The sequence below is a fragment of the Anabrus simplex genome, chromosome 1, assembly GCF_040414725.1.
Source record: "Anabrus simplex isolate iqAnaSimp1 chromosome 1, ASM4041472v1, whole genome shotgun sequence".
NCBI lineage: Eukaryota > Metazoa > Arthropoda > Insecta > Orthoptera > Tettigoniidae > Anabrus > Anabrus simplex.
This window is the reverse complement of record NC_090265.1, coordinates 1,243,408,901-1,243,422,297: the sequence shown is the minus strand read 5'-3', so window position 1 is coordinate 1,243,422,297 and position 13,397 is coordinate 1,243,408,901. Positions and strand designations below refer to the sequence as shown.

The 13,397-nt window shown below is 38.3% G+C and overlaps 1 protein-coding gene across 1 annotated transcript in view; it reads left to right on the top strand.

Annotated features, from left to right (window-relative positions):
- The window catches only part of Su(z)12 (Polycomb protein Su(z)12), a 399,441-nt gene that overhangs the window by 277,874 nt on the left and 108,170 nt on the right, over positions 1-13,397 (top strand). The window contains exon 4 of the mRNA XM_067137639.2: positions 13,073-13,164. Within this exon, the coding sequence (XP_066993740.2) occupies positions 13,073-13,164 (92 nt within the window). The remainder of the gene's footprint in view (positions 1-13,072; positions 13,165-13,397) is intronic.

Below are 13,397 nucleotides of genomic sequence, written 5' to 3'. Positions count from 1 at the left end.
TCTATCTTATTGCCACCTGCAATCAATTTCACTGTCCATATAGGATTAACTGTTAAAATTGGAAATGGCAACGAAATGTCTTTTGTCAGTTTACTTGTAAATAGTGATTTCCTTGAATACATATTCCATCAGACAAGCCTTTGCGTGGAACAAGTTATTTTTGAACAAGTTCTAAGAGTTTTTGAGTAAACTCCATCTTTACAATACTTAAAAATTCTTTCTTCTTAGGAAAGGGACATGTTTCATCTCTATTTTGGAGACATTTTCAGCCTAATAACAAAAGTATGGTAAGATTCATTGCGTTCCTAATGAACTGCTACAACAGATAACACATCCAGAATTTCTGGAGTTAAACATAACTTTGTTAAGTGCACAATTAAAACATACACTTACCGGGCGAGTTGGCCGTGCGCGTAGAGGCGCGCGGCTGTGAGCTTGCATCCGGGAGATAGTAGGTTCGAATCCCACTGTCGGCAGCCCTGAAAATGGTTTTCCGTGGTTTCCCATTTTCACACCAGGCAAATGCTGGGGCTGTACCTTAATTAAGGCCACGGCCGCTTCCTTCCAACTCCTAGGCCTTTCCTATCCCATCGTCGCCATAAGACCTATCTGTGTCGGTGCGACGTAAAGCTCATAGCAGTAGTAAAACATACACTTTAACAGGTCTATGTAAGTTAAAAAATATATTTGTAGATAAAATGTCATGTCTTCAGAGATGATGTGATAATACAAGGTTTTAATTGACCCTGTGTGTGTCCAATAAGACTATCAACAAGGAGGAGAAGGTCCACCTATTCAATACTGTATATTGCATCATTCCCGCGTCCAGGTGAGGATACATGAGATCCAGACTAGCTCTTGATATAAATGATTCTATCTGATTAATGTCTCCGGGCTATGAGTTCCGCTTGAGAAAGTACGTCGACGGACTATGGTAAATCTCAACCTACGCAGAAGGACGTCTCCTACACGCTATCAGTCGGATACCATACTTGCATGTCGCCAAATTAATCGCAAATATATCAGATCAATACAGTATTTCAACTGATTCACATGTGTCGCCAACGAAATCGCAAGTAAAAATAAGTTATTATAGTCTTACATCTAGTTCTTATACTAAGTAGGCATTAAAAGAATTATGAAGTTTCACTATTCAACATTTATTGACTATTCAGTCCAAATACTAAGGAAATGTTACCTAACATCTCGTTGAAAATGTTTCACACAACGTAGGTAGCTTCGTAATGTTGTAAGAATTTCAATCAGTTACTGTTAAGTTGAGATAAAATAAAAAATAAGTTTGGAAAACTTGTAATAAGTAGCTGAAATCTAGGCTATAATTATCGATTCATTAATACCTTGGCCTGTTAAAAATCTAAGTGATATATAAATAATGTTCCAAGAATCAATTGAAAAATTAAAAATATTAAGTAAAACATACTAAATAACGTTGTAAGTATTAGATGCATCTAATTGGTTAAAAATGAAAAGAAAATTACATTCATTAATATATACATCATTCCAGATTATAGTCTTTTAACGCAATGTAAATTGCCAAATAAACAATTCATTAAGATTTGGAATCTCTTCCCTCTGAGCTGAATTGCTCCTCAAAGTCATTTAAAGTTCTGTCATTCAACCTTTAACGCAAATATGACTGGTGAAACGAATGTCACTTTGGGCTAAACCTAATATCTGTGTCCATACACAGTAGAAAAACATATGGGAAAGCAATATCTGTTTTCTAAGGACTTCAGTTAAATAATATGCTTGAATGTTCCCTTTATCTTCATGTTTCATAGAATCCGATCTCCATATAAGCAAACTTAGGTCCGCTCTAAGTCGTGATTGATTTCAAAATAATACTATCATATGGCTTATGTGGTTAATTCACATAATTATTACCTTAATCCATGGTTAAAATTTAATTTAAGTGCGTATCTAGCTGAATGTAGCATTGCCAAGTGTATTTCATTGAATTTCTAACAAATTATACCACAAGTGGAAAAACTGGCATGTTAGAAGACTCTACCTTCATCTAAAAATCCCTATATGAATGACTAAGTCACCAGTGATGTGTCAACATGCTTACATAAAATCAGAAATTAGGTTATCATGTGTGAGAGTACTTGAAAATTGTCATAACTCAGTGAAGGCCTAAATATTATCATTACTAGCCTCCTGGCTCATTTGATGATCCTAAATACTCAAACAACACTGTATTGATGGCATTGAGATCGTATCCTAACCTACTTTGAGTGTATCTGGGAATAAAAATAGCAATTGAAAGCAGTACGTTTCAATACATGTCTCAAAATGTATAATTTGCACATAACATCATCTCACAGAAGACTACTATGACCAACCTCTCAAATAAAAATAAATATCACCATCACAACTTAACATTTGCTTATATTATTATTCTTATTCACCATTTACCATTCCAAATATCACATAATATCCATATCAATGCATCACAAGCACCCCATCTCATTAAATACGATGCATGTGCCATAACCTTCACAAATTATAACATTATTTCTACCGTCATAGCGTCAAAGAAAAGTGTATCATAATACTAAGCTGTACTACTATATCTCGTCGTAGACATTCCCTAAATACGATCTCTTAACTTGCTATTCCGATAAAGCCATCACACATGTATATTGACACTCATATTACGCTTTAACACTCCACTGATAATGATTAAAAATATCTATTACCTTCTCTCACACCACATTGATAATGTTGCGAACGGCTTTCACTGGTATATTACGCCTACATGTGGAATTGACAGTAACATCAGATGAATACCTACATCCATGTAATCTCACTTCGATATATTTATACGCACGCACAATGTCACAAAATATATCAACACATAGCCAAAAATAAAGGTTTCTACTTACGAAAAACGACTCATAGGGGACTTAACTTTGCTTATTGGACCCTGTTTGCCATCTCGCTTCTGGTCATCGGAAATGGTAGGCCTCGCTCCATGGTTCTGTTTCAGGTAATTGGGTCCATCTCGTCTCCTCTCAGCTGGCTTTCAATCCTCCTGGGTCATCAACGTCGTAAAGCGCCACCATAGTCGGAGTAGTTTTGCCTTGGTCTTTTACAACATCACAGTGGTCTCTCGTACGTTTGGAACAGAATAATACAGTGTATTAGTTAGTGTCGTCATCTTGCAATTAATCTTCATTTTGTAATGCCTATGGTATCAGAATAAAATGTGCTCTGGGACGATTAGTCTCAATATAGTAGTTCTAATTATGCTATGATTGGTAAAAACTCTCTCGCTTGCAGAGCGAATGTGATTTCTCCGTGTTTATTAGAAATGCACTTGACAGCTGGTTGGACTCTGCTGTCTAAGATGTCCTCAAATATAAGACTTCTAAGTCTAGCCGTGACGTATTTCTGTACCAGACTTGCTAACTCCTTATGCTGGTCTTTAAATTTCGCGCAGTTATTTGATCTTTAAAGTTGACGTTGAGCGGGTTGCCGCGGATTTTATCCTCCGTCAATATTTGATCTTTAAATCTGATAAGCTGATTTCCTTCTTTGCTCGACTCTGTCTTGCTTGCGGTAGTGCAAAATGATGAAGAATGTTCTAATGGAAGTCTCTTTTTTTTCTAATAATTGGTTTTAAATAATCTGCTTCTGTCATTCTTTTTTTTACAGCCTTCTAAGTATGGTTCTTTCGGTGACTACCTGTTGAAAAGATTATCATTTCGGTTCGTACCGATGTTAGTTGCTTTCACATTGACATTTTAATGGCTTGAACTCCATTTTTGTTCCTACTGATGCAAATATAGAACGGTGAAATGGCACAATATAATATGTTAATATTACATTGCGGCTAGTTTCGAACCTTGTATTAGGTCATCTTCAGCCTTAAATTAAAAATGGAAAAAACATTAAATGTAACTTGAAAACATCAACACCTATTATAACACTACTGGCATGTTTGGAAGCATTGATGAAATATGTTGTGGTTAAACATGAGTCCATTAAAATATATGTCTCTTGCACATATGTCTAACACTTTTGTGTCACTTTTTTCTTTTTAAGATAATGATAGACTTAATATAAAACAGACCGAGCTCGATAGCTGCAGTCGCTTAAGTGCGGCCAGTATCCAGTATTCGGGAGATAGTAAGTTCGAACCCCACTGTCGGCAGCCCTGAAGATGGTTTTCCGTGGTTTCCCGTTTTCACACCAGGCAAATGCTGGGGCTGTACCTTAATGAAGGCCACAGCCGCTTCCTTCCAACTCCCAGCTCTTCCCTGTCCCATCGTCGCCATAAGACCTATCCGCGTGTCAGTGCGACGCAAAAAAAAAAAAAAAATATATATATATATAAAATAAGAGTTTTGTCTGTACATTGCTCAGAATTTGAAAATAATGGTATTTCTGTATCGGTCATGTCCATAATAACAAGAAAATGCACTTTTTACTTTTCCGTAATTTCTGTCTGTCTGTCTGTCTGTATGTATGTACACGCATCACGAGAAAACGGTTGAAGAGAATTTAATGAAAATCGGTATGTGAAGTCGGGGGATGAGCCTCTACAATCTAGGCTATAAATCATTTTGCTCACGCTGAGTGAAATGGTAGTTTAGGGGAAGGCCTAAAATTGAATTCTCAGTTATTTATGTTATTAGTGGTCTAATGAAAATCGGTATTTGAAGTCGGGGGATGAGCCTCTACAATCTAGGCTATAAATCATTTTACTCACGCTGAGTGAAATGGTAGTTTAGGGGAAGGCCTAAAATTGAATTCTCAACTATTAAGTTATTAGTAGTCGTATTTTAAAGAAAATGGGTATGCAAAGTTGGGGAATAAGTTGCTACAATCTAGGCTATCAATAATTGTATTCACGCTGAGAAAAATGGTAGTTTAGGGGAAGGCCTAAAATTTAATTCTCAAATATTGTTGTTATTAGTAGTCCTATCTTGATGAAAATCGGTAGGCAAAGTCAGGAAATAAGTCGCTATAGTTTAGGCTGTAAATTATTTTATTCACGCTGAGTGAAATGGTAGTTTAGGGGAAGGCCTAAAATGTAATTCTCAAATATTTCTTATTAGAGGTGTAATCGATGAATGCTACATAACTAAGGTTATTAAATTTCCTATTATTCATGTCTTATACATTGTTACCGTACTGGCTATGATCACAAAGATATTCATGAATTTGGATTTTTGTTACTAAGTCCATATCAGCGCCGAGTAACGAGAAAATGGGTAAACAGTATTTAATGAAAATCGGTATGTAAAGTCGGAGAATAAGAAACTACAGTTTATGGTATAAAATATTTTACAAATCACAAAGTCGAAAGAAAACTAAATGTGAAGGCCTACAATATAGAAAGCTCATAACATTGATCAACAATAACATTACATTGACCATTGTTTGTCGTGATGTGCTTTATGTCTTCTGTTGCCCCTCATCTCCGGTAGATAGGATTACTGCTGCGTACAGAGTATTTTTTATTTGATTTACGTTGCATCGATACAGATAGGTTTTATGGCGACGATGGGATAGGAAAGGGCTAGGAGTGCCTTAGGCCTTAATTAAGGTACAGGCCCAGCATTTGACTGGTGTGAAAGTGGGAAACCACGGAATACCATCTTCAGCGCTGCCGACAATGGGGTTCGAATCCACTATCACTCGCATGCAAGCTCACAGCTGCGCACCGCTAACCACACGGTCAACTCGCCCAGTCGTACCGAGTGTAACAGCCTGTCTGAATATTGATGGGAAGTAGCTGGGGAGTTAGATAGCTTTCTTCTTTAGCATGCCATTCCCCTGGTTTATAAATTTTCTGATACTACTGGTACGTAACACACTGGATCATCATAGCATTCGGGCTATTCAATCCCTACTCTGAGGCACTGATTGCATATTTAGCGGAATAATGGCAGATGAGTGTTCATGGCAATCTGCGGCCTGGTCATCCCAGCTCTGGAATTTTGGACTATTAGATTGGCATCGCAATCTAACCGCAGCACTGTTCGTTAAAAGTGATAAAACGTGCGACTTTCCATTTGATCGAGTATTTTATATGATAGCATTGCTTTTAATCGCTACATTCATACTTACGTTTTTGTAATGACCTATGTTGATTTCAGGTTAGGAAAACCACAAAGTCAGTCTTTCTGAGAATCCCGTAGCGAAGCACGGGTACATCAGCTAGTATATATATAAAACAGTACATTGCACATATGTCCAAACACTTTTGTGTCATATAGCAATTGAGGCTTTCACGGCTGGCATTACAAATCATGTCACTTTTTCTTTTAAGGAAATCATAGTCTTAATATAAAACAGTGCAATCTTGCACATATGTTCAACGCTTTTGTGTCACTCCTTCTTTTAAGGAAATAGTCTTATGATGTCCGTTTGGTGTAGCTTTTATCTTGCATTATTGTTGGAGTTAAAAGGATGGTTTATATGTGATGGATGTGTTTGGTCTTGCTAAGAGTATGTAACCTTCCATCTTTATGGTATTAATAGGGACATTCATAGTATGATTCTGTGACTTTCTGATCTGATGGAGTTCAGATTATTCCATATAAAGTGAATATTTAGAAAAGAAAAGTAAAGGAAAATTAAATGGGAATAGAAACAATATTTTTTAAAAAATATGAGATACATCTTTAGGTGCCTTATAAACTAGTGTGTAGATACACAATACCAACCGGGCGAGTTGGCCGTGCGCGTAGAGGCGCGCGGCTGTGAGCTTGCATCCGGTAGATAGTAGGTTCGAATCCCACTATCGGCAGCCCTGAAAATGGTTTTCCGTGGTTTCCCATTTTCACACCAGGCAAATGCTGGGGCTGTACCTTAATTAAGGCCACGGCCGCTTCCTTCCAACTCCTAGGCCTTTCCTATCCCATCGTCGCCATAAGACCTATCTGTGTCGGTGCGACGTAAAGCCCATAGCAAAAAAAAAAAAAAACGAAAACAATACCAACAGATTGGCTAGTGGGGTATAGAGAAATAGCTTATGGTACTTGTGGGTGGGGAACGTCAGGTGGTCTAAGGAATTCAGTGAAAGGCAAAAATACTTGAAAGGGAAAATGACTTTCAATAGGGACAATGAAGTATTGCTATGTTCGTGGAAGGACAAAACAGGTAATAACCATGGTTTTAACAGTACATTATGCAGAAATGGCCTAAGTTCTGAACAGGTTTGGGAAAATAAAAATGAAACCTGTAAGCACCATTTATTATAATCAGTTTATGCACGGAGTGGATACAGCTGACCAGTATTTGACAATGTATCCATTCATGCGAAAAACAGTGAGTGGCCAAAAAGAAATGTGTTTTCATTTTGCAGTGAACTTTCTTAAAATGCTTTCAGGCTTTTCCAAAAATCCAGTCTAAACTCAAAAATAACTTTTCTGACATTCATGCAGACAATATGTAGAAATGTCTGACAAGACAGTGAACAAGAAGAACCATCAGAAGCAACGAATAATTTGTCTCCGGTCCCGTCTCGGTCTTTAGTATGCTCATCGGTATCTATGTGTATCCCTATGGTGCAGCCCCCTAAGCGAACTCCAGCTAATGATCCACCATTTTGACTTGGTGGGGAAATAAAGGAGCATGTTGTTATTTGAGTCATCATTCCATGGGCTGGTTTGATACAGCTCTCCATGCCTCCCTATCCTGTGCTAACCTTTTCATTTCTACGTAACTACTACATCCTATATCTTCTCTAATCTGCTTGTCATATTTGTACCTTGGTCTACCCCTACCGTTCCTACCACCTACACTTCCCTCAAAACCGAACTGTACAAGACCTGGATGTCTTAAGATGTGCCCTATCATTCTATCTCTTCTTTTGGTCAAATTTAGCCAAATTGATCTCCTCTCACCAATTTGATTCAGTATATTTTCATTCGTGATTCTATCTACCCATCTCACCTTCACCATTCTTCTGTGACACCACATTTCAAAATCTTCTATTCTCTTTCTTTCTGAGGTAGTTGTCGTCCATGTTTCACTTCCATACAATGCTACGCTCCAGTCAAAAATTTCTTTTCTTAAGAAAGGCCTTCCTTGCTTGTGTTAGCTTGCATTTTATGTCCTCCTTACTTCTGCCAACATTAGTTATCTTACTACCCAAGTAACAATAGTCATCTACTTCCTTTAAGACTTCATTTTCTAATCTAATATTTCCTGCATCACCTGACTTTGTTCGACCACTCTCCAGTACTTTTGTTTTGGACTTATTTATTTTCATCTTGTATTCCTTCCCGAAGACTCTGTCCATACCATTCAGCAGTTTCTCCAGATCTTTTGCAGAGTCAGATAAAACAACAGTATCGTCGGCAAATCTCAAGGTTTTAATTTCCCCTCCTTGAACTTTCATACCCTTTCCAGATTCCTCTTTGATTTCCTTTATTGCCTGTTCTGTGTAAATATTGAAAAGGAGAGGAGACAAACTGCAGCCTTGCCTCACTCTTTTCTGGATTGCTGTCTCTTCTTCAAAGGCCCCGATCCTTATCTCTGCAGACTGATTTTGTATAGATTGTAGATAATTCTCCTTTCTCGGTATCTGATCCCGATCACCTTCAGAATCTCAAATAGCTTGGTCCAATCAACATTATCGAATGCCTTTTGTAGTTCTACGAACGCCATGTATGTAGTCTTCTCTTTCTTAATTCGGTCTTCTAAGATCAGACGTAATGTCAGAATTGCTTCACGTGTCCCCACATTTCTTCCGAAGCCAAATTGATTTTCTCCCAACCCAGTTTAAACTTGCCTTTCCATTCTTCTGCAAATAATACGACTTAAAATTTTGCAGGTGTTAGATACTAAACTAATGGTGCGGTAGTTTTCACACCTGTCAGCACTGGCCTTCTTGGGAATAGGCATAACAACATTCTGCCAAAAATCAGATGGCACTTCTATACCATACGTCTCACACACTAAACGGAATAACCTCTCTATGCTGGTTTCTCCTAAGGCAGTAAGTAATTCTGAGGGTATGTCATCAATTCCCAGTGCCTTGTTCCTACTTAGGTCTCTCAAAGCTATGTCGAATTCTGACCTCAAAATTGAGTCTCCCATGTCATGAGCATCAACAGCCCCCTCTTGTTCCAGAACACTATCATCTTCTTCTTTACCTTGATACAACTGTTGGATATGTACCTGCCATCTTTCTGACTTGTCTTCTTTCCCCAGAGGTAGTTTTCCATTTGAGCTTTTAATATTCGTACACCTAGTTTTCCTTTCTCCAAAGGTTTCCTTGATTTTCCTCTATGCAGCATCTACCTTACCTAGGGCCATACAACCTCCAACATCCTTGCACTTCTCTTTCAGCCATTCTTCCTTAGCTGTCCTGCACTTTCTATCCACTTCAGTCTTTATTTGCCTGTATTCTTTTGTGCCCTCCTCATTTTTTGCATTCTTGTAATTTCGTTGTTCATCAATCAGGTCTAGTACCTCTTGAGTTACCTGTTGTTTCTTAGGTGATCTTTCCTTTCTTCCTAACTTTTCTTCAGCAGCCTTACTGATCTCATTCTTCATGACTGTCTATTCTTCTTCTACTGTGTTTCCTTCAGCCTTTTCATTTATTCCCTGTGTTACATGTTTCTTGAAACAATCCCTAACACTATTTCCTTTCAACTTGTCTAGATCCCATCTCCTTGAATACCTTCCTTCCTTCCTTCCTTCCTTCCTTCCTTCCTTCCTTCCTTCCTTCCTTCCTTTTCCTTCCTTCCTTCTTCCTTCCTTCCTTCCTTCCTTCCTTCCTTCCTTCCTTCCTTCTTTCCTTCCTTCCACTTCATATGGATTTCATGACCAACAGGTTATGGTCAGAGCCCACATCTAAATCTCTGCCTAATCATAATGAAGTCTGTTTGATACCTTCCAGTGTCTCCAGGTCTGGTCCATGTGTACAGCCATTATTTGTGGTGTTTGAACCAAGTGTTAGCAAGGACTAAATTGTGATCAGTGCAGAAGTCAACCAGCCAGCTTCCTCTTTCATTCCTTTGTCCCAATCCGAATTCTCTACTGTATTATTTTCTCTTCCTTTGCCAACCACTGCATTCCAGTCTCCCATCGCAATTAGATTCTCATCACTTTTTACATACTGTATTAACCTTTCAAGTGCTGAGTTACCGGTTGAACGTTTGGTACCTGAGTGCTGAGTTTTTTCATTCGTATGTAAAATTTTTTTTGTAGAAGCCTCAATTTTTAACTTATCAGTGAGGTGATTAGTTTAAAATGTTTACAAATGTTGGTTGTTCATAATTCTAAATGCAAATGGAAAATCCTACACTTATGTTCAATATTATTTTGATAGAAAACAAAATTGCACTTATGTGCCCATGCGTGCATTATCTTTATACAAAGTAAAGAGCCCAAAATAATATTATTTCCTAAAATCTGTAGGTAACTAATACATGTAACTTCTTAGACGTATATAAGTTGATATTTTAAAATACTTTTTCCCAAACTGGAATGTGGTGATAGTTAAAGGTTTTCTACTGGTTGTTTGTGATGCCGATTTGTTCAACTAACTCCACTGGCAGAAAAGTCTAGAAATCAATGATTTTCGGATTGTCATCAAACACTACTTGGACCTCAGAGCCTGTCACAGTTACCTGAATCTCTGGAGAAGAAAAGTAATCCATCCGCCACGAAATTAGCGATAAAATAGCTTAAGTTTTCACCGCATTTTCTTCTTTCGTTTTGGAAGGAGACTCTGTTTCTCTCTCGCATACAATATTTTCGGCACTCTCTCTATCACTCTCACTTTCAAAACCGCTTCACAATTCCTTAAAATGATTATCTCCATCATCACTTTCCGCTGTGGTTAATAACTGAAAGATTCTGTGATCCAAAATAACATCGCTACAAGACCAACTAAATTGTTGTTCTGCCGTGTTTGTTTACATCACAGATGAACTCCACAGACGTCTACAAAAAGCTCTGTAAGTTACTTCCCGAAGCTATAATCTCTGATCAGTTAGTTCTACATAATGCCCAACAGATGGCAGAAAATGTCAGAGATCAAATTTGCACTCGAAAGTGAACGGGGAAACTCAAAAAATTAAAATTCTTGCGCACCGTCTATGGGCGTAGCACTGGTGGACCGGCCGCGTCCGCCCATCTATAGGCGGGCATAGCACTTATCGGGTTAAATCTTTTATCTCTTCATATATTCTTCCGATTTCTTCATCATCCGCTGAACTAGTAGGCATATAGACCTGCACTATTGTGGTGGACATTGGCTTGGTGTCTATTTTGACCACAATAATCCTTTCACTATGCTGGTCATAGTAGCTTCCCCACTGCCGTATTTTCTTATTCATTATTAAACCTACTCCTGCATTTCCCCTGTTTGATTTTGTGTTGATAATTCTGTAGTCGCCTGACCAGAAATCCTGCTCTTCCTGCCAGCGTACTTCAGTTATACCAACTACATCTAACTTTAGTCTATCCATCTCACTTCTCAGATTCTCTAACCTACCACAGCGATTCAAACTTCTAACATTCCGTGCTCCGACTCGCAGAATGTCAGTATTCATCTTCCTGATGATCGCCCCCTCTCGTGTAGTCCCCACCCAGAGATCTGAATGGAGGTCTATTTTACCTCCGGAATATTTTACCCGGGAGAAAGCCATCATCAGTATTATCATTCATACAGAGAGAGCTGCATGTCCTCGGGAGTTAGTTATGGATGTAGTTACCCGTTGCTTTCAGCCGTGTAGCAGTATCAACACAGCTAAGCCATGTTAAGTATCATTACAAGACCATATCAGTCAATCATTTAGACTGCCGCCCTTGCAACTTCTGAAACGCTGCTATCCCCCTTTCGATGAACCGTTCGTTGTCTGGTCTCTCGACAGATACCTATCCAATATGGTTGCACCTACGGCTCGGCTACCTGCTTCATTGGGACACGGTGCACTGGTGCAGCCCCCTGAGTGAACTCTGGCTAATGATCCACCATTTCGACTTGGTGGAAAAATAAAGGAGCGTGTACTTCATAAATTCTCAAGCATGAAATCAGATAGTTTTCCAACCAGATGGTGAGTGTGTGCGCAAAAGTCAACATGCGGCATGAAACCAAGTTCTGTGGAAACTGTGGTGTGCCTCTTTTCAACTTCTACATTTAACCTGTGAAACGAATAATTTAATACAGAGTAAACAATATAATAAATACAGGAGGGGGGGTATGATTTCGGTACTAACACAAGGGTATTTCTAGAAGTCACTTAGAACAGCACTAGAATCATTAATGCAGAAAGAAAGAATGAAGGAAAGAAAGAAAGAAAGAAAGGAAGGAAGGACACATTCTAAAACTTTTCCATGGTTTCACACCTTCTCTTGAGATAAACCCTTGAAATCTATTTGCCATAGGTTGTGACTGTGTACTGTCCTAGTTCTTTGTCAAAATTAAATGCAGCCACTCTAGCTATCAGGTTTCCAATAGTGTATGCACAATAAGAATGTAGGACTGATGGTTACAGTATTTCTATCCTCTGAAAATGAAGTAAATACATGTTTGTTTAACCTTTTTCCTACTGCTTCATTTATCCTGCCAATACATAATGCATTTTCCGTTGATGTTTTGAATATGCCCAGTCATTTCCACTTCACTTTAATCCAAATCAGATCTCCCAATAATGTTATTTATACGACTTAACATTAGTTCTCATTCATCTGTACCTGGCTTACTGCTGTGGAGGTGGTCAATGAATTGTTGAGATTGTTTTTCCAGTATATGTATTTTAGTGCTACTTTCTGATATATATATATATTCTCTTTAATTTTCATTGTGCTTTCCAACTCATTGTAAAGCTTTTTAGTATGCATTAGTGTTCATGAGTTGATACAAATAATTCCTATTACTTTTTCCCTCACTGATGCTTGGCATTTAATTTTTTACCTATTCTAGGTGTGATGTTGAAAAATTGTGGTTGTCAAAATGTTCCAACATATAGCTGACAATCGCCTTATTTGGTAGTGTAGAACATTGGAATTGGGTTTCTTATTATTGTACTACTTCGGTAAACAATAATATTTTTTGATGTACTTCCCTTCCTTGCAGTTGAGACACCTCAGGAACCTGTAAAAGTAGAAACCTTACTACTGAAAATCTGCCACAAGAAAAGAAAAGATGTGTCATCTCCATTTATGCAGGTATGTGACCTTGAATTGAACATACACTGACTGACAGAGCAAATGCAACACCAAGAAGGAGTGGTCAGAACTTTATGCCAATTGCAGGGTAGACCGACGTCACTGAGGTATGCTCATGATGTGAAATGCGCCGCTGTGCTGCGCACGTAGCGAACGATAAATGGGACACGGCGTTGGCGAATGGCCCACTTCGTACCGTGATTTCTCAGCCGACAGTCATTGTAGAACGTGTT